The sequence below is a fragment of the Botrytis deweyae genome, assembly GCF_014898535.1.
Source record: "Botrytis deweyae strain B1 chromosome Unknown BDEW_010, whole genome shotgun sequence".
NCBI classification, from domain to species: Eukaryota; Fungi; Ascomycota; class Leotiomycetes; order Helotiales; family Sclerotiniaceae; genus Botrytis; species Botrytis deweyae.
In genome coordinates, this window is record NW_024066217.1 from 845,642 (window position 1) to 867,708 (window position 22,067).

A 22,067-nucleotide genomic window follows, 5' to 3' on the forward strand; every position below is an offset into this window, starting at 1 on the left:
ATTCCACATAGTATAAACAGAGAAATCTCGATCAAAAGATAAATCTTGACCTGGCACTGCTTCTACATCAAACATCCACAAGACCTTCGCAAGTTATAATTTCATCTGGGCCCATGCAATTGCAGAGGCTGGAAACATTCTAGGACCTTGATTGAAGGGTAAAAAAGCCTTGAGATTATCATTTTGATATTTTTTATCGTATTCTGGGTGGTTGGATGGAAGCCATCGCTGTGGACGATACTGGAGTGGATCCGAAAAGTAGCGTGAGTTGCGTGCTGCTGCAAAGTGACTGATTTGGCAGATGACCTGGGAATGATAGATAAGTAAAGAGTTAATAAATTGGATGTGAAGAGTTACTTACTCCGCGCGGAATGTAGTTGCTATCGACGATGGCCCCGGAACTCATGCGCGGAAGACCATTATACGTATTCTGATGGATGTGAAAAGTTTCTTATAAGCAATCATGTAAGTGTTTCATATTAGCTAATGAATCAGGAGTGATCTTATAGCAATTTTTGACATTGCTCCGGATTTCGTTGACAAGTGATTTGTAGGCACTCGGTTCATTTAGTAGGAAGAAAATTGAGGAATAGAATTGATTTGACATTGGTTCCCAGCCTGCCACTAGCAATTTACCCGCTATTTGCTCCAAGTAATTGATTTGCTTCTGATCTCTAGGAGCTGGCGCATCTCTTGGGATAAGTTGTTCGCAGTAATCCAGGTGTTTCGTCTTTCCCCTGCGTTCAATTCGTGAAGGGACTTTTTGGCTGTTGATCTTCAAAACCCGTGGCATGGTGAGCCAGACGGATCGGGGAATGAATAAGTACAGAAGTGGACTGAGGAGAGGGAGCTTTTTGGATACTGCTTGGATCGTTAAAAATAGGTTGACTTTGATCACAGCATTCAATAGAAGAGAACTCTTCTCTGTTCATAATGGATATGTTAGATTAACGGAGCATAGTGGTTGGAAATACTACATACCATTTTTCATTTGGTTTATTTGACGATTATATGTCATATCCGCAGAGACATCCATAGTCAACCAATGTGCCCACTGATGCAGTTCAACACCCTTCTCATCTTTCATCGCTTTCATCTTATCAACAAATAAGTCAATATATTTATGCAAAACCGCTTCCTTAGCTTTAGCATTTCTAGCGCTGAATGCGGGAGAAAGTCTTCTGGCTACATCGCGGTACTTGACTGGATCGATCTCGAAGGAAATTCCTCCATCTTCTCCTAGATCTTCGAAGTCTGTTTTGACAAAAGTTTCGAGATTTTTCATATGCGTTGCGTGTATATCTGAAAATATTGTTTTAGCTGGCTGCTACTATTGCCGTCGAAGTCGTTAATATTCACCCTTTCCTGCTTGCGGTGTAAGAAATAAAAGCTCATTCGGTGCGATACGAACAAAGTCGCCTATTAACAATCAACAGCTGGGTCAAAGAGAAGAAGATCCGAATTTGTATTTCCCACCATAATGTTTCAACACTTCTTCGATCTTCCACGGCCATTTTCCGGTGGAGCCTTGAGTTCATTAGAATTTTAACGCATGCTACAAAAGGATCGGGATCTTACCAATTATATGCGTACCATGCATTGGAAACTACCGCTAGCTTGGGACCTGGGTATTTGGAAAGTGGATGGAATTATAGATTATAGATGCCACGAATAAGCGAATAGAGGAACAACTGAAAGTGTATTATTATTGAGATTGTATTAGGTTACGATTGGATGTGAAAATTGACATACAATTTTGACGAACACCAAGAGCCATAGCAGAAAGTTCGCCCAGAAGATATCTGTAAAATCAGGGATCGCCATGAGTTATTAACTTTTGCGATGTGAAGATGAATGGTGCGGTTTTGGCGAGTGCTGCTAGTAATTATTGTGAAGTTATCTCACCAAGGCGAACTAGGTCATGAAGTTGAGCCCCCTTTTCTCCAAACATTAGTCGTGAAGTCATAGACAAGAGAAATGATATTAATATACAAAAAATCTATCGACCGTCGACTCGCTATTATTTGCTCGGCATCTTGTCTTCTCCATTTGATCCCGACGCCGAGAACTAATTGTTACTCGGTTTTCGGTGCCGAATTACTACATCTGGTAATTATTTTCTTCGGTACTCCGATCGCACTTATTTTCTCAACAGTCTAGCTAGTTTACTGCAAATCTTGAGGCTTTTCAAGCGAGCTCAGGTCAGCGAGTTGCGCGATAAACCTGGGGTCTAGATGTATGGTGTGCAGGACTCGCTTGGACATACTTCAATGCATACCTGGGTGAGTATTGGATTAGACTCTAGCCTGGAAAGAAATTGTAGAATTATTCAACTATCAAGCTCTGCTCATACGTTTGATACAATCTTTTACTGCCGGAATATCATCGGCAACGAAAACACATACGAGAGACAGTGTGGTCAAGATTAGTTGTGAATTAATCATATCGATAGATTATGTGCGCAGTCATACAGAAAATGGGATTTATTATTTTTTGATTGAGTGATTCCCGAATCGTCACTGTCTTTCACGTTTGTCAATGCCTGAGGGAATTGCATCGCTGATTCTAATATAAATTTATATTTAGATCTACGAGATTGATTGACTGAATCTATATAATGGTCTACAGCCATTAGTTGATTGCTAGAGATGGGTTTATTCGACTAATTATTCGAATCATTATTAGATTTCGAATTAGATTACTTCCTATTATACCCTTTATTTGCTTTTAATTCAGGGTGTTTTATGAAGCATTTAGACTCCAAATGCCCCTTTTTAGAGCAGTGATTGCAATAAGGAGCTTTTTTGAAGCTAGTTTTATTCGCATGTAGATTGATATTAGATCGCATTCTAGCCTCTTCGGATATTAGCTCGGAAAAGAGCTTATCTAGATCAATACTAGCTGTATTTTTAGCTAGTTCTTCGTATTTTCGAGAAGCGAAGCTATCGAAAGAGCTAGGTAGACCTCTAAAAAGAAACCATACTATAAAAGCTTCAGGAACTTCGAATTTCATCGATTTTAGGTAATTATACGATGATTGGATCGAATTAGTATATTCGTCCATTCCCTCAGAGCTAGTATAATTAGATTCTATTAGCTTGTTTAGGTATCTTCCCATTGATTCGATGGAAGACTCTCCAAAACTCTTAATAATGGAGTCCCATAGGCTTTTAGCCGAAGTTTTATCCTTGAATCTTTCGACTAATTCGAAGCTAATTATGGATTTAATAGCTTCTAATGCCCTTCTTTCATTTTCTTGATACTCTGAAAGCTTTTCGTTATATCTAATTGCTAATTCAGGTGAAAGTGGCTGTCCTAATTCGTCTGTATATAGATTTTTGTTTGGTGGCGTTTCTGTACCATCGATATATGACATAAAGCCGTTTATTTCAAGAAATATCTCAGCTTTATTAATCCATTTAATATAATTAGATCTGTCTTTTAAAGGATCAGATTTAAAAGTAATACTAGAAGCCATTTTAAGCCCTTTTTATTATAGGCCAATTGGTCTTATGGACTGGATTGGTACTAGTCTATATATATAGCTAGTTTCGGATTTGAATGGATTTGATGAATAAATCGATTTGAAATAGATTTTAGTCTCGAGGATCGAATAGACCAGCCACCTCTTAAATTAGCTCTTTATCTTATTCTATATAAAATAAAGACTAAATAAGCTAGGGCACCATGGTATGAAGAATATTGATATATCACCCGCTTTGGGTAGCGTATAGTATAGATATATCGTCTAGGGACCTAATTTTATTCGCTCAATTAGGTTTAGCTTCAGGGACGCAGGCCTCAGGGTCTATATGTAGTGTTTTTCGATATGAATTCAATTGAATTGATTCGAAAATTCGATATTCGACAGGAAAATTCGATATTCGACAGCTCAATAGCTGTATATATATGATATACAGCCTTAAATCAAGCTAATTCCCTTTCTAAGCTAATTTAGACTAGCCGAGCTCATAACCTCTTGGAGGTTAGCTTTTATAATAATAAGGAATATTATTATTATAATGATAGTGGAAGATCTAGTCAATTTAAGCTTGAGGGATAAATCGAATATATGTAATAAGAGTTGAATTGAAGTCAATTTAGAAGAGCTAGGCTGAGTTGAGATGAAATAGCTTGCTTTTTCTAGGTTTTCTTTAAAGAATATCCTAGGTTTATATAGTTTATAATGAAATTCTAGTATTTTCTATGCTTATAAATAAGATAGATTTAAATCGAATCTTATAGAATTACATTGCATCATAAAAAGAAAGTATACCAATCAATTTAATCTGTCTTATTAATAGTTTTCCATATACTTCTATTCCATTCTATTCTATTATAAATCAATTTAATAAAAGATACTATTATATAACTATATGATAATATAATTTTATAACATAAAACCATATTATACACATATTATTCATCAAGATATCTCTTAATTAGTAAGCTATTAATAAGTCATTTATTATAGAGTTTTATACTTGTCATCAAGTTGTCTATTGAGCAGTAGGGTTATTCTTACAAATGTACAGAAACTGAGACCTCGAAAGCTTTCAGCCATCATCATATTCATGACTTTAATCTATATAGACCATTGTAGAGCAGCGAATGATTCTAGTAGCTGTTTAAAACAATGGTTTTAGAGGGCAACATTACTCGGTATCGGTATCTATCTTTAACTGTGCTGATTATTGCAGCATGAAGGAACTCTAGGAGCAGCAAGAAGACCAATTAGAACCCCCACTCAATCTGGGGACTCAAGCGGTTGGAATACTCAATCTGCCCATTGCATGCATGTATCTAAGCCCGCTGAACGCTCCAATGAGAATGAGGGAACGTAATTATAGATGGTCATGTGATTCTCGGTAGATTGTAGGCAAATGATTTTCCAACTGCGCCGCATAAGTCGCATACAAACGGATAGATGATCCTGTAATCCCAACAGTTGGAAGAAGTTTACCAACACTGGTGGTAACTAGATTCTGAGAATGAGGGCGATTCTAGCTATCGAGTAGTGAAAAATGGATTTTGTGATTGAAATAGATAAGAGTGTTGGGTTACGTAGTGGGTGAGTTTACTTGCATAAAAGCCTAATCGGTTCAGATATCCAAAAAGAACGAGTGATATAAAAGCTTTGGAGGCATACAGAAATTTGTAAAGAATCTAGTCGTACGATTTCTCCCCTGCTGAGTGGCGTAGGCGCTAGTACGGGTCTTCATCCCGCATGACTGCATCTTGTTTTAATCAACTCATGTTGGATCTCCTTTTATTCGTTCGAACTACGCATCTCTTCTTTCTAGCTTTAACAATCTGTTCATATGGCTTCGAGAGTGATGGATCTGAATGCGAATGGAGTTTCTTCTCGAAGATTTGCGTGTGATCGTTGCCGTGGTCAAAAACTGCGATGCATTCGCGAACGAACTGACCAGCAAAACTGCGATCGATGCTTCCGTGCAGATGCTGAATGTCGCACGAGCCCTGTCTTCCGTGGACGTAGCTATGTGGGAGACACTGCTTTTGCTTCTACAAAAAGCATAGAGGAAAAGGCAAGAGTGCAAAAGTCAGTGCGAAAGCGACGATACAATAATGCTGCGCAGCTCCAAATGCAGTCACAAGCCACTACTCAGCAAGCGGTGATAGATACAGCTATCGTTACGGAAACAGCAAGCTCTCCAGGATCCCTTGGACAAACAGCGCTGATGAATATATTCGAATCGTCTCAATCATCATTACCTGTGCCAATGTATCCCACAGGATTTTCAGACACAATGAGTGATATGAATTGGGCAGCCGAGGATGCTTTATTTTCTGGTCTCATACTTCCAGATGGAACGGATCAGACATTTGATCTATCTGACAACTCGGGTACAAGTAGCTCGACTGAGGCTTATCCGTCAAAAGCACAGACATATACAGGAGATCCTCCCTCTCGACCTACGCCATCATTGATACTTTCACCCCGAACGACGTCTTCCACTTCGACATCTAATTTACAAAACATCGAATGCAGCAGTCACAAAACTTTAGCAACGACATTCGAAAACAACGCTTCCTGCGAAAGCCCCGAAGGTCAGGTTGCAGGCAGTATATCTATTGACAAGAATGAAGAGGAGACCATTGTCTAGCGGTTAGCCAAGACTAATTTGGATATTGGTTTGCTGCTTTCTCAAATTGATAAAGACACCCCAACTGCAATCGTAGAGATGCTAGTTGAGCCTATTATTGAGACAAAGTCCTCAAGAACGAGGTTGGACGACATTTTAAACGGTACAAGAGATTTCTTGCAAGCTCTTAGTCTGCTGGTAGGCTCGTCGGGTCGACATCCAACCAAGTCCCCTCGATCGTCTACTGGTACTGTACTGAGTTCAAATCCTACATCAAACACCAAAAGACCTGATCTCCAAAAGAGTAATAAAGACTATGCACATACTCTATCCAGAACTGATGCAATCAGCACGTCCTCGCCCGTAGACAGTTCTTCCTCATCGATACACTCCGCCCTATCAAAATCTGATTGGCGAACGTACTCAAAGTATGATTTCGCAACTTCACTCCTCATTCTTACATGCCATATGCATTTACTGCGGCTTCATGAAGTTCTGTTCTCACACATACATGGCTTTCTGACAGAGGTCTCGGACAGTGATGATCCCTCTCTCTGCCCCCTTCCTGGGCTTTTGTAGCTTTCCACTACGTAAGTCACGCACTTCGGCACAAGATGAGGCCCATTTTGGTTTACCCAAATGCTAACTTTCCAGAATCCGGTAATCTTCAGACGCCTATTCTCATCCAAATTATAACCAGCCTTTTCGAACAAATCGAAAGACTTCTGGGCTTACCACGTGAACACTGGATATATCCTGGCGAAATCGGGCCGGATGGCTTTGTTTCGGGTGGCTTGTTGAGTAGCGAAGAGATGGTCGGCATTGTAAATTTTGCATTTTGGCAACAGGAGTCGGGCGAATCTGAAAGTCGAAGAGGCGTATTGGAAGCATTATGCAAGCATCTTGAGGGGCTAAAACAGTTATTAAAAGATAGCATAGCACCTTAGAGCCAAGGCGAAATAACTGAGCCCACAAACTGGAGACTCGTTGATGCTTGGATCTCGAATGATAGATGATTGTGGTCTTCCTGGAGCCTATCATATAGATCTACCATGTCATCCTTATCACTCCACTTATTGTAGAAAAAGCTGTTGCCTTTGAAAGCCTCCAAGCAATGAAATTTCTTTTGAGAAGATCTTTACCAGAATGATGACATTTGTTTCTAAGGTGGGTATCGACAAGGTTCAATCATCTGCCGAAACCATTTTTCTCTGGACGCTACAATAGGATGACTCGTCCCATAGAAAAACTGTATTTGAGGTATTGATGATAAGTAATGCGGGTAAAAATTCCTCCCAGTGCACAGTGAAAATCCTAACCCGAAAATATCAGGATGGAAATGGGCCCTTGAGGCTGAAAAAAAGGGCGGATAACCTCTGTATAAGAGACCAAAGAAATTGAAGAGAAGGGAGGAACAGTTAAATTCGGGGAGGTGAGGGATGAAGGTGGGATAAGCGCCAGTGCGGGGTGCGGGTCAGTTACATGGGTGGGCTACATAGATCTGTGCGTACGGTTGGGACTAAGGAAAATTTCTGGAAGATTTTGTTTATTAGGGTGCCTTGAGTAATCTCAGCTCGATGTTATGTCATGTGTGGATTGTATGTGGAGAGATATATAGGCAGCGTGGATGTATAGTACTTTTGTCGCTGAGGTTTGGACAAGAGGAACAGAGGGTTTGCATTGCGATGGATAGTCGCCTTGGAAGTATAACTAACATACATTTGTGTTGGATATGTGAGGACCTATCTTTGAGTTGAGCCAGAGGAAGCGAGTTGATGCGAATGTTGTCTTACTCTCGAATTGTTCTTAGCGTTTTCTGGAACTGCTAGTTGCGAGATTAGCGAGATAGGTATTGAAGAGAGGTCTGATCTGCGTTGACCTGATGCTTGGTTCGACTTATAGTTCGTAAATACACTTGATGACTTATTTATTTGCTCTAGACAAAATTGCTTCTAGTTTTCATACCACTGCATTGCTTACTTTACAAAGCTTAAATTAAAGAAAGAGTAGGGTGGTCGACACGCTATTATTTCCATTTCAAAATTCGACTCAGACTTGGACTCCGTTGTTAAAAACATTACAATAGACGGCAAATAAAATCAGAGGAGCAAAACTCATACAGCACTAGAAGTACTCGCACTTGCAGTGTAACCCAACTAGAAAACATACATCCTCTAAACGATTTAAGCCTCGGGATCACCAACCTAGATATACGATTCTCGATACCCATCTTCAACATCCAAAATCCTAAACTCCTACCAAGATACAAGCGAAAGGAAGAGATCGAAGCATGGATATTTTACGAGTAGACAGATGATTCGGTGAAAATGTGGGGAACCCCCGAAGCGAAAGGATCGCGAGGATGGATGTCGAGATTACGATATTGGAATCTGTGGATCCAGCATCAAACCCGGATTCTGGGTTAGATATAGAAGCGGGGTGGTATTTGAGTTGGTTGGTTGGAGGAGTGGATGATGGTATGCCGTGTACATGGGATTAGGGATGAGGTTTGAACATCTCAATGAGATGTTGAGAATTTTCCATTTTAGATACGTGGAGATGTCTGCATTTGGGTATAGCTCCAGAATACTTTGAGCTTAGATTTTGATGTGATGTCATTTCTTAGAAGATCACAAGATGTCATCGTCAAGTGACGGGGAAATGTCATTCATTGAATATCCTCAGACATGGATCCCAATCGAAGTAAAACACACGTACCTATGTTAGCCAAACAATGAGCCCCACTTTTGAGCACTACTCGGCACCCTCAAAATTTGGCTCTAGACTTTCATATCTAATGGCCAAGGTTATTGAATCAAGGTTTGGTAGCGCGGCCGTGGGTCGAGGATTAGGTGTGGGCTATTGAGAAGGAATGTATGTGTACCTACTAGGTACCTAAGTACTATCAGACAACTGCCAACTACAAACAAACTTGTCTCTCTCAAAATATTTGATATTCATGAATATTGGGATGATTTAGAACTTCTTAGTTAAATGAGATAAAACCGGTGGCTAGCCCTACTAGTCAATTAATTTCTGATGAAGTTCAAACAATATGCAGCAATAGAAAACAAAAAATTAAGATAAATAGTGTTTATATTTAATCTTTTATGAAGACTCAATAGCCTTCTGGTGGTATTAATCTGTATCTAATAATACAGGATTCCACCAAACCTATCCACTTCCACCATTCAAATCCCAAATCTTTCCAATTACTCCATTCCCAACGACAAGATAAGATAAATACGTAAAGGTCATATTCATGTCGCAAAACCCAACCAACAAATGAAATCCATCCCAACTTTGAAATGATTGTGTGAAGCACTTGTAACTAAGTGCATTTTGAAAAATTCCCCTCTCTAACGCCGGATGCTCATAATTCCCCTCCTCGTGGCTGAAAAAAAATCAATTACGCCTGGTATCATTTTCCAAAGATAGCTTAAGAAATTTGACCCCCATAGTGCCGACCCTTATTTCTCCGATAGATTATAGAAACGATTCGAAATTAAATTCACAGGATAGAGACAAGCCACTAAAGCCCAGATGGTTGATTAATGATAGCATCGATACCCATATCCATGGAAGGTAGACGGGAGTGAAATGACGCTCGGTTATCTTGGTGGTATGGACTTCGGTCAGTTTGTGGGTAGCCGTCGTTGCGATCCGATTGTGGGTAGCCATCATTACGGTCCGTCTGTGGATATCCATCCGGTCGGCCATCCGAGAGAACTTGTGGTGCATATGAGTAATGTTGTTGATTAAGCGGGTCATTAGTAGAAGCTTCTGAGCCATTATCCCGATCATAATCGCCGTCGAGGTTGATGCTGATCCCGCTGTCTTCATGAACTTCATAATCATTGTGGTCCGAGTATGTTGCATTTCCAGTTTGTCCTCCTGCTTCCATCATACGTTCGCGGCGAGCATAAGCTCTCGCAGATGTTTGCATGTTTTTGAGACCAGTTGACATACACTTTTTCATGTTAGTATAAATCTCAGGTATATTCGTTTGAACACATACCTTTTGCTCCACAACAGTCCATTTCTCCCCAGTAGCGGCAGCCAGGCCGGACCATATCTCTTTGCGCATATCCATATAATGCTTCGCAAGAGTCTCGGATTTGACATTATCCCAATCATCACTAGACTTTCGTTCCATCAAACGTTCATGGCGCTTTCGACAGGCGTTGGCCGATTTGTTTGGAAAGTAAGTTGCCTGGATAGGTTGCCAATTCAATCCCTGTTTCCGTGCTGCTATCAAAGTTCGATCATCGATAGGTGTCCATGCTCCAGATGAAGGTCGAATGGAAGGTGGCATTGGACTACTCTGGACATAATGTTGAGTTGGAAGTGGTAAAGGAGGTTGTTGTACAGGACCTCCCGTTGCATAGCTGGACATATTCTGGTAGCTGTGTTGCAGTGGTTCATAGTATGGTGTGGCCATCGGTCGAGAGTTGATAGGTGGATATACGAGGTTGTTAGAGGTGAGAGGTGGTGATCGATAGTAATCCATAGCTTTGAATGAACGCTGTTCCTTTGGCATTCTAGGAAGACGGGTTTATGAAAGATCGGTACTACTTGGTAGTAACCAGGGGTCGAAACAATTGACGAGTCAATTAAGTATTAGATGTAAAAGAAACTTGCAGACCAGCCGGCAGGAAACGTAGAAAATACTTGACACGAAAACGAATGGAGTCAGATATGAGAATTGAAATCTAAAGCGAGTTGACAATAGGAAATTCGTAGAAGCCAAAAGATGATGTTGATGCTGAATGAGGACGAAAGGTCTTAGCCAGTGTACCGGCGACCGACCTTTATAATACAGAATTGACCAGCTCGATTATCTGTTGGAAGAAATAACGCTGGGGGCCATTTGGGTGGTGTCTATAGCCTCATTAACGCTGAACGTCCAAAAATGAGACCTCAACTAAATGATGAAACAAGATGGGTCCGATTTTAGATATTATCTTGATAAATCCGACCCCGACTTCCTGGGCCTTCAAACGTTGGCAAATGCACGAAATTCTGTGACCAGGATCAACTACAGTAGCCGCGGATAGACTATTAAGTCTCCAAAACTCGAGGGGATACGAACAAGGGATGATTGTATTGGTCAACAGAAAAACACGGTCTCTCCTAAGGACATTGGGCGGTAGTCTCATCTCGAATTTTGGAGACATATCTGATGGGCGCGTAAATTATGTGGGCGTCAACAAGTAAGCTGCGGATGAGGCGTTCGCGTACCGAAAATAGAATCAAACGGGAGAGATCTGTACAGGGGGGATGACAGAAAAGGGTCAGTGCAGGGTATATTAAATTTACAAGGGCTGTGTATGAGGTTTTTTAAGAATGCCTTTAAAGATAGTTAGATCTTGATAGATTAGATGATAATGAAACATATCATAACGATCCTGTTTCGTAATGAATTGAAGATGTTGAAAATGGTAGGTAAAGATGAAAAGAAGGTATACTTGAAAGACTATATGGATTAGAAGAAAGAAAAGAGACGTTTATTTGATGCGCGCGTGTAAATTGATATGTCTAGACTAGACTACCTAGACAAGATAGACACTGTACATCGTCTACCGAGGTAATAACTCCTGCGTGAATGGTATTACGAGAATGCCGTAATGGAATTAGTTGAACATCTAGACATCACGTGAAAAAAGGTCTAACTGGTGGTGATATTTGGGCCCCTGTTGGTTGGAGCTTCTTCCTGTTCCTTTCCCTTTTCCTTCCTACTCCAAATCAGGAAGAACGTTGCTATTCGACTCCTTGTTTGCCTGGTAAAACGATTGGATGACTAATTTAAGAAATGCAAAATATTTTGGACGGTCCTCTTTCACTTACTAGGATCTCTGCTTCCAAGACAGCACTGACACTGATCTACGCGATATGCATATGCACAAGTGCACAGATGGGAAATCAACTCATCCCATCTCTACCCGCTCCTTCTCGGCTTCTATCATCCAAACATCTATTCTTTATACCCTGTCACAATTTACCCCCCTTGTAACATGCCTCCACCTAGATTTCTCTGCTCGGGAATCTACCAAAGTACCCAGGTATCCCGAGGTCCTCACAGATGCCCGTGATCATCTTGGTTTATCTAATCTCGATATCTTCATCCCAGGTCTGATCAAAAGGGATTCTGCAAGGGCGCCTAATGGCGATAAGCGGTATGCAGTTTGACAGGCACTGTTGCTATGCTTCAACAAACAACAAACAATTCGACCGGACAAAGACCATCGAAGACCTCAATCCATTAGGCAGTGTTTATCTTCGAAGCAACGTAAAAGTCCAATGTTCCTCCCCATAGCCATGGCCATGACCACAAAAAAAATCTTCATGAGGTCGTACATCCAACATTGAGTGGAGTGCGGACCTAACTATCTTCCAACACAACAAGATGAAGAAATCTCAACAACCGCAACACCCCGGTGAGAGTAATGAAGAGATTGCTTCATATTTTTCTTTCCCACATGCAGTCGATAGTCGTCTGTGCCAACAGCCGCTCTACCTGGGGTTTCCTCTTGTCTCACCCTGTCGGTGAATATCCAACGCTTGTGCCAATTCTTTACAAGGGCTCCGACTCACACAGACCAACGTAATATCCTCACACTGACAAGCGTCCCTTGAGCTTGTGGGATATACTCGGGAAGAGTCCGGTAATGGTATCATCACGCGCGGCAGTACAATTTTAACGTTCCGGTATCTATAAGTATAAAGTCAAAGAATGTGATTGAAACATTTCAATGGACCAGAGCACTCCATTGTCTTTTTGCACTGTTGCAAGCGGCGCCTATCTGTATATGAGAGAACTATTTTCTTCAAAATACTACTCATAACATATATTTGTTTCATCTGAAAATGCTCAATTACGAATGATTCACCAACAGTTGGATGATTAGCATACAAATAACATCTTGGGCAGTTTGTTTTTATCTCTTCCAGAATAGTTTTCTTGGGTGACCAATCGCAGATTTTCTCATCTGTTTTACTTTAGACGCCGCTCTCCCGTGTTTCAACTGTCATCCATCTTGGGGGCGAATATTCTTTATAGTAGAATGCAACGAGATGGCATAGTATGCTTACCTACTTTGCTCAAATTTGTTCGGGGAGGCTTCTTCTTCATGTTTTTTTGCATCGTTAGCATGCAATTCGCAATGACAGGTGCATGATATTTCAAACAACTCCAATATCACCACCACCACTTTTATCTACATTATATTATGCATGACGAACCTTTGAGAAGATCCAATCGCCAGCAAATGCGAGGAATAATCCGAATTAAATCTCTTTAGATCCTTGCCATTATCCTTCCGAGACATTCCATGGTGCGTGCCCCCTCAATAAAATTTAATTGATCCTCAAGAGTGCCGTACGGGTCTTATTTTAACTACTAGGAACGAACATCTGGTCTTTGCGCAGTTCGATGTTGGGGTATGCAGCTGCTTATGTGTACTGCGGAACTGCGCCCCAATCAACATCCTTGTTAAAAACGAGATTGTCAATTAGCTGCATGAGAATGATGGGCATTCTCCTGTCATGCAGTACCTGCACGCTCTCTGGATATTAACCGTTGAGCCATTGGAAGAATTGCTAATCAAAAAGGGACCATAGGGTCAGACCATGCTTACCCTTACCCTTCTGGGGCCTAGGTGCTTGTCCTGTTTTCAATGTCAAAGGATCACATAGAATTGATTTCTACGAATCACTTTCAAGGAGATTTATTTCCAAGACTTCTCAATTTTGACCTCATCCTATCTGACTAGCCTTCGGTACTTTAAGCCTTGGATCTAAAGGATCAACTCATCTTCAACGGGATCGGAAAGGGCCCCCGAATGGCCTACAGATCTGATGACATGCACTGGCATCTACAACGCCAAAGCTCGATGGGATTTGCTCCCTTAACATCATATAACCCTGACACATCTGTCTATCTATTTTTCTGTGTCGAAGGATCGATATGTAACTTTGACACAACAAGGTTAGATGAAACGGACCACATTATAATTCATACTTTGACTCTCAAATAATATCCCCACTTCATTGGGTGACTTACAGGAGCATCGAAATTAGGTAATTCGGATCCTCATTGCGAAGGAAAACTTCATGTTGGTCTACTTCTCGGGCCACTAATCACACATCTTAATTTTGCCCCCGATAAAGTTAGAGAGGCATTCAACGATTCCCAGCTTGCAAGCTTGTGATGTGAAGAAACGATGCGCCGCAACATTATATTCAATTCTTTCAGAAAGATCCAGATCATCCACGTTGACTTGGGGTTGGCATTGGTTCCTTCACTGCCCCCAAAACGGCGTTGTGCTGATTTGTTAACAAGAATTCTACAGGCAAGGTTTCTTTCTGGAATATCTTTCTTATGGCACATATGGCACTGCGAAAGTTCGAGCGCTAATTGATGAACTTACAAATAAAATAAGTCCTCCTAGCATAGGCCTTGAGAGCGTATGTTCACGATTTTACGTATGCCTCCACATCATCTCTGCAGATTCATGCTAGATTTCGCATCAGCTAGGGTTGAACGAAGACAAATTTTCTGAGGGATCCACACTCTCACAATCACCTCAAAATGGCACACATCATATCATGGCTTTGATGAGCTTTTTTCTGAAGTAACCGAGATAAGGTAGAGAGATTTGTTATTGTTGCCATTATTACAACGAGTGGAGTGTTTCTTTTTCACTACATTAGTATTCCTTGATCCTATTATCTGGATTTAACCAAAGAAATATGTGATATCTTCATCATTAATGCTCTTAGATGACAATCTGATGTCAACAACGCCCGAAGATGCCCCCACAATCTTCCATCCTTCGACCACTTGCGACCTTAATTCTCCGCGGCTAGCGTCAAGGTCGGCGCATGTCGCTACTCGTATGAACCTACTCTTGTATACACCTTTCGAACACACCGCCGTGTACCTGCATCAGTCCAAACCTCGTGGGTGATATCTCAGTCATGCTTCTTGTTACTGATTCGAAATTCACGCATTGACGATTAAAATGAGATGCATAGTCTACATGACCGCAGCTAGAAAGGAAAATGATACTTCGATACTTTGAGACAGCTGAGCTTCGAAGAAGCCTTATGTTTAGCTCAGACCGCGTCTGAGTCTATACAAAGAGGGATGGTACTTGGTATAGGCTCCCACGATACGATGGCATAATTACCTTTGTCGTGTGTTGAGTTGGATACTTGACCGAGAAAGTGCCTTGTATCGCCCCTGATCAAGGCTTCCTGTGAACGACAGCTCATTGAATCTGAGGGAACTTATTCCTCGGCTCCTATATTTATCAGCGCCTAGGATTTTAATCCGGGACGAGCATTGTTCATGCAAGGCAAGAACATTGGTGACCAAAGACAATGTCGTGCTGCATTCGTCTAAGCCCTTGAATCTAGACCAATGACTGAAATGTCTACAATCCGAGAATCATCAGGCCAGTTGGTCTGATGATGTATGTTATTGACATTGTTACCCTGTGGTTGGAGCCTTGGGAGAAGCAGACCTTGAAAGTGACTTCGATAAGCAACATATACAGCCCGCAAAGTGGTTGATTTGCCTTGCAAATTAGATAGCATGATAGCAACAGACTAGAGGATTGCGGGTTTATCCCTTTTAGCTACTGAGCGGCCAAGAATTGTCACATGGCTGTTGCTAAGGTCTCTAACATCTCGTTTGCTATTCTTGCTACTATGGATCAGAAAGGCACACCTTTACATCAGGAACGAGTCAATCAATCGTCTTCATACTGTATGTTACAAAGAGGATTCAAAATGTAATTGACAGATCCACCAGACAGTCGATCATTTCACATGCTTGAAGTGCATGCGATGAGGACGGCGTGATGAAGTGATGGGCACGAATCACTCCAGAAACTTCGTCCTCCTCTCACACAGGTCAATCCCAGTGGATATAGACGGTCGTCCCGTCATCTATTTGCTATCGCGATCCCAAGACATCTCTGGATGAGAAGAGATAAACACAGCTCCAGCTGGTGTTTTGGAACAGCAGAATGCCTAAAGGAAGTACCATCAAGGTCTTCGCAGAGGTCTGCAGTAGCCCACTATCAATCATGAGACAACGCTCCTAGAGTCAAGTCTCACTTGAGCTAACGATCTCTCCTCCCATGATTCGGTACCTATCTTTACACTCACTTCGCCTCGGCACGATTTCTGGTCGTCAAACTCGACGGTGAGGGGATTAGGTAGATACGTACTTCAGGAACGTACCCAGTCCCGAGGCACCCGCCTTCACAATTATAATGATATTGTCTTCATCCAGCGTTTTCATGACATTATCATGATTCCATCGCCAGATATCGCGATAATGGTGTTGCGAGGCGTGATAAGAGAATCTACGCGCCTCCTCGGCACATAAGTCTCCACTTCTTGTCGGTTTGTACCGATGAATTCCGCCTGTAGGTTGACTGGGAAACTAGGAAGGTGCCGGACACGGAGAACTAGTTTTGCCAATGAATTTCAAGACATCTCAAAGAATCTTGATATGATCATTAGCGTCAGAGGGAGAACAATTGGGAGAATTCACAATGATTGAAGGTTGTCAAGATGGTGATGAATTGCTACTTTTTTGCCATCATGATCGTAATTTATTAAATTCAAGAGAACAGAAGAAATTTATTATGACTGTATGTGTGATTGATTTTTCCATGGAACAGATTTAACTTTTTCCAATGTGATACTGTATACAAATCGAATCCATATTAATAATTTATTGATATTGATTGATTGGTCTCGGGAAGGAATAGGCATTCCATTCAATTCAATGTCTCAATGTCTCAATCGGATATTACCACGAGGAATTTCCGATCGTTTAGATCTGGTATTTTTTCCCAATCATTATTACAGGATCTGTCATACGTCTTGGTTAAACTTTCTTATCACGAGCATTTAACTATTTTCCCGTGCACTTGGCATGAGCCTCAATGCAGACTGGAATCCGAGAAGGATGTTGAGAAATCGAGAGAATAGCACAATTAACGAATCAGAATTGGAGCAGAAAGCCAATCTCTCTCCCACTCCCATTGTTCGTAACTGGTAGAAGTACAAAAACTCCAGGACAGAAACATGGTTCGGAATCGGATGATTTTTTTGACACGAATTCAAACGTCGTTGGTGACTTCTAGTACTAAAAAGGAAGGTGAAAGATACGATGTACTGGGCTATTAATTGAGATTGAGTTCTTCAGGTGGAGGTGTGGATGATGACATGGGGGGATGTGGTTGAGCTTATCTTTTGCGGCGCTGTTTGGATGGGATGAACGGGGACTTGCGGAGCTCACCGAGGATTATCCTGCGAGCGGTATCAAAGATCGTTTATACTGCTTCGAAATTCGAATTGATCTGAGGATCTCGCCAAGATGGTGATAGGATGGGTTTATCGATTGATTGATATGGATTAGATGATTGAGGATTGAAGTAAGGGAGCCGAGAATATCAATTGTTTACTGTTGTCATTTGTTTACATCACCTACTGCACAGTGACTCAATGAGACTTCAATATATGAGTTGTAAAAATTTCTTCTTCTTCTTCAACTTTTTTCTATTCTACAAGAGGAAATGATATGTTAGTTCCCGTATCGATGGATCTAGGAACAAAAAATACACTAAGAGACTAGGAAGCCGAAGTTTAGCTGGTTAATTAGATGCGGCAATGAGTAACGTCCACTTTTGTCATCGAACTTGGCGGGATTCTCTTATCGATAGATATTCGATAGATACCGTGACAATCACATTGACAAGATGAAAATGACAATGGTTTCTGCCTGTTTGTATTGGCTATTCGTACAACAACAATCACCCCCCGGATTTACCAATCGGTCTGGTATCACGCCAAGACTTCAGTTGGCGAGTTCCTACGGAGAATTTCCCGTATATGTAACGAGGAGAATAGATATTGAAGATGTTCGTGTTGAATTGGATGATGACGGTGAGATTCCCCAAGAAAGTTCCAAGGCTTATTTGCATACATTATGGTTACATACAGCCTACAGGATGGACTCCGTAGGTCTTAGCGGCGGGTTTGCATGCATTGCGATAAGGCTTGAATTCTGTATTTCTTTACATTATGAATCCTGGTAACGATATCGGAGTTGGATTGATTTTTGGAAAGAGGATTAGGGTAGCGAGGCAGATTTAAATGATTTATTGTTATTGTTTGCTATCTTTTGATATCGTTTGGGTGTGTTGTGGGATAACTTTGGTACTCCATATCCATACCAATATCCATATTTATCCAGACGAGCTAGACTGATCCAGCTCCCCTCTCTAGTATCTGCAAGGAAGATCAAAGATCAGCTCCCCCGTCAAATCGGTCAAGTATTCTCAACAAAATGAGAAAGTTTATTGGATAAAGCCTCAAAACCAGGAACAGATGCGTGAATATCCGAAGCGTGTGATTAACATGTTTTCGAGGATATTTGTGGGGATATGGGTCATTTACAATGCATTATTTGCTTTGATTAACAATTCACTGCAGGTACCACGGAATATATTAAGCTTCCAGAACCTCGAATCCAGTTGATTCCTTTCTTTCTTCTTTCTCTACCTCTTCTATAGCTTTCCCTACGCTCTTCCTTCCTCCTCTCGAGTAATAGATAGACCACCGAGTCTTCTTATTCCAAGATCTTCTCTTGTGTTTCTCTCTCCTACTCATCCCCCGCTACTCCCCCGATAGACCATATCAAACCCTCTCGACAACATGCGTACTTCTGCTCTTCTTAGCCTCTTGGCTGGTGTAGGATCTGTAGCTGCTGCTGCAACCACTAAGCCATATGGACTTCCAAAAACCAAATTAGACAAGAAGGATATCCATTTCAGTGTTCAGGCTGATGGTTTGGATGTTAAGTTGGATATCACCAATTCGACATCTAGTGTGGTCAAACCTAAGGTTTTCATCATTTCTATGGTATGTATCTCCTTGCGTCATCTTGACGGGTCTCAATTCCAGAATTTTCGTACAACTTTCGTTCGAAAAGACACGACAATTATGTTCAATTTGGGCACATCATCTGACTTGTTTTTAGTTCACGCCCGAAGCAGACATTTGGTATGAGAACTCCTTCACCCCAGGCTCAATCGGAAATCTCCTCGCGAAAAACATCACCGTGCCCGGATTCTCCCCTATATTCCCACAAGCCCATTGTCTTGCCGATGGATCCGTGTGTCAACTCACCACTGGTGAATCTGAAATCAACGCAGCTTCAACCATCACCGCTTTGACTCTCTCCCCCGCTTTCGATCTCTCTTCGACTTATTTCCTCGTTGGTGGAATTGCTGGTATTAACCCAAAGCACGGTAGCATTGGTGACGTCGCATTCTCAAAATACACCATCCAAGTTGCTCTTCAATATGAATTCGACGCAAGAGAAAAACCCGATAACTTCACCACCGGATATTTCCCCCAAGGTTCATATGCACCAGATCAATACCCTGGTAACATCTACGGAACCGAAGTATTCGAAGTCAACGAACCACTCCGTGATTTGGCCGTAGGATTCGCGAAAAAGGCATCTTTGAACGATTCATCCGAGTCCATCGCCTACCGTGCATTGTACGCAACCGACAACTCCTCCGCAGCTGTCAACAAATATCAAGCAGCAACTCACGCTCCTACTGTCATCACGTGTGACACCGCTACCTCCGATGTATACTACTCTGGTACACTCCTCGGAGAAGCATTCGAAAACACCACAACATTGCTCACCAACGGTTCGGGAGTTTACTGCATGACCGCCCAAGAAGACAACGCCACCCTTTCCGCTCTTTTGCGTGCTGCTCTCTTCAAGATCGTCGATTTCTCCCGTATAATCATTATGCGCACAGCCTCTGATTTCGATCGTCCATACCCCGGTGCCTCTGTCGAGTTCAACCTCTTGTACTCCAACCAAGGTGCTTTCGAACCAGCTATTGAGAACATCTATCTCGCTGGTACCGAAGTTATCAAGGGACTTCTTGATGGCTGGAACTCAACTTTTGCTGAAGGTGTGGCTCCTACCAACTACATCGGAGATATCTTCGGTAGCTTGGGAGGCGAGCCTGATTTCGGACCAGGAAGTGAGTTCGGTGGCGAGGAAGTCGATCCTAACAACGAGATTATCTATGTTAAGAGAGATGGACAGAAGAAGGCCAAGTCCAGAAGAGAGATGAAGGGAAAGAAGGGATTGATGAGACGTATTTAAGAGATGATGGTAATGGTGGGGGTTATTTCAGTGTCGGTTCGGAGCTGAGAGAGTTTTTCCTCAAGCGTACAAGAGAGTATGCTTTTGTCTTTTCTTCGCGCCTGTATCTTTATCCAAAAGTTTTGGTCGGTCTTCTCTCGTTTTCCTAGGCGAAAATGTTGAAATTTGCGTGGATGGTAGTTGAAGTGGTCTGTCGATGTCTTACGAAAAATTTGGGGCAACGGTTTTTGATGTTTCGAATCTCGATGAGCTATGCATTGTTAATTGATTCAAAGAGATCTGAAGCAATATTTCGGGCGAAGAGTATTGCGGGTTTCGATGCGTTTGAAATAACTCGATGATGGTTGTAGATAATGGGTGGCAAGGGATAAGTCAAATGACTCGAAAAAGTGCGATGGATTATGAGTACATAAATGCAGATGAGCTATGATATATGGGAGGATGATATTTATATCAGTATTCAGATTTGTGGTTACAATTGAGATCCTATAGGATGGATGGATAATTAAGCAAGTATATAGGAGAGATGAATATATGAATATACGATTTACATCCAATACTTTTGCTTTTCGTCTTTTCATTTCTGCTAGTTGATTCATTATGATTGGTGTGAGAGACATGCTGAACTTGCCTCTGCGATGATTCTTGTTGGCCTGTGGAAATCATTGAATACATTTCTGGTTTCCGAATCTACCTTCAGGAACACTTTGGCAGTGATGATTATTTCGCATGGATAAGTTATCTATATGATATAATCTGCCTGAAAAAAATTCGTGAAGAGTCAGCCACAAGTATGACTTGAGACTTTCAAATAGCTGGGCAGAATTCATTCTCAATAATCTCGTTCTGGTGATTATTCGAGTACATGGTCCATATTTGCATATATATTCACCATTCTCCTTTCGATCTCCGATTCAAAATTCTACAAAATCACAGTACCCACAATTGAAATGAAGTAACGATGAGCTGCTCACCGAAAAGTTTCAGGTAGCTTTCACTATTAACGTGTACTTTTTAAGTATAGAAGAAATGAATTCATAACGAGACGGATCTTTTGGATTAACAAAATGAAGAAACGGGGAGAAGCCAATGCTCACGTGCCTCTTGATGTTCATTTTAAGATGATCAAGATGTGTAAAAGATTTGCATTTATATCAACTGAACGCTCCAGTCATTAAGCGGAGCATGAAACATCTAAACTTTTCTATAAAAGTCCAACGCAAAATACAATAAAGGAGATAATAGCCAAAGCTGCTTCTTCCTCCACCTCCCCGTCAACTTCTATTTACCATTTTCCATTCCGCATGCCGCAAAGAATTCGAGCTGCTTCAGCTTCAGCTGCTGCTGCCGCTTGCTGAATACACTTATAACATTTCTCGTTTGTAAAAGATTTCGACTTAAAATTTGGACACCGAACTCTTGGAGGCTTCTGAGTGCAATGTTGGTTTATTGATTCGATGACCCTAACTTGGCCGGTTCTTCCGTCGCACCAGCAGCGTCGTATATATTCATACCGAGTATACATTCCCCTGTAGTGACAATATTAATACCTAGATACGAAAAGAAATTTAATATAAATTCTCATATAAATTTTTAATATATATTACAATATTAATGTTTTATATGTTATTAATATATTAAGTATTTCATTAATAATGAATCAAATTAATACTGTTTGTAATCTGTTTAGTATTGAAAATTAATATCAAAAAAGAAAAAAAGTACTTTAAAGAGTCTTAGAG

The 22,067-nt window shown here is 41.2% G+C and overlaps 4 protein-coding genes across 4 annotated transcripts; 2 read left to right on the plus strand and 2 right to left on the minus strand.

Moving 5' to 3' along the window:
• Positions 1–93: 93 nt before the first annotated feature.
• On the minus strand, positions 94–1,600 carry EAE98_005334 (uncharacterized protein; the record flags this gene model as incomplete). Its single annotated transcript, XM_038952956.1, has 7 exons — positions 94–306; positions 362–450; positions 637–924; positions 982–1,302; positions 1,360–1,419; positions 1,477–1,527; positions 1,579–1,600. 7 exons carry the CDS (start codon positions 1,598–1,600, stop codon positions 94–96), a joined length of 1,044 nt encoding a protein of 347 aa, XP_038810798.1.
• A 3,721-nt stretch (positions 1,601–5,321) lies between these two features.
• EAE98_005335 (uncharacterized protein) lies at positions 5,322–7,054 on the plus strand (the record flags this gene model as incomplete). The annotated part of the gene is made up of 3 exons (XM_038952957.1): positions 5,322–6,087; positions 6,136–6,477; positions 6,762–7,054. 3 exons carry the CDS (start codon positions 5,322–5,324, stop codon positions 7,052–7,054), a joined length of 1,401 nt encoding a protein of 466 aa, XP_038810799.1.
• Positions 7,055–9,188: 2,134 nt separating this feature from the next.
• Positions 9,189–11,286, minus strand: EAE98_005336 (uncharacterized protein). The gene is made up of 2 exons (XM_038952958.1): positions 10,126–11,286; positions 9,189–10,077 (listed from the first exon to the last, which is right to left on the minus strand). Exons 1-2 carry the CDS (start codon positions 10,645–10,647, stop codon positions 9,640–9,642), a joined length of 960 nt encoding a protein of 319 aa, XP_038810800.1. The 5' UTR covers positions 10,648–11,286; the 3' UTR covers positions 9,189–9,639.
• Positions 11,287–18,478: 7,192 nt separating this feature from the next.
• On the plus strand, positions 18,479–20,879 carry EAE98_005337 (uncharacterized protein). Its single transcript, XM_038952959.1, has 2 exons — positions 18,479–19,052; positions 19,171–20,879. Exons 1-2 carry the CDS (start codon positions 18,846–18,848, stop codon positions 20,323–20,325), a joined length of 1,362 nt encoding a protein of 453 aa, XP_038810801.1. The 5' UTR covers positions 18,479–18,845; the 3' UTR covers positions 20,326–20,879.
• The last annotated feature ends 1,188 nt before the right edge of the window (positions 20,880–22,067 follow it).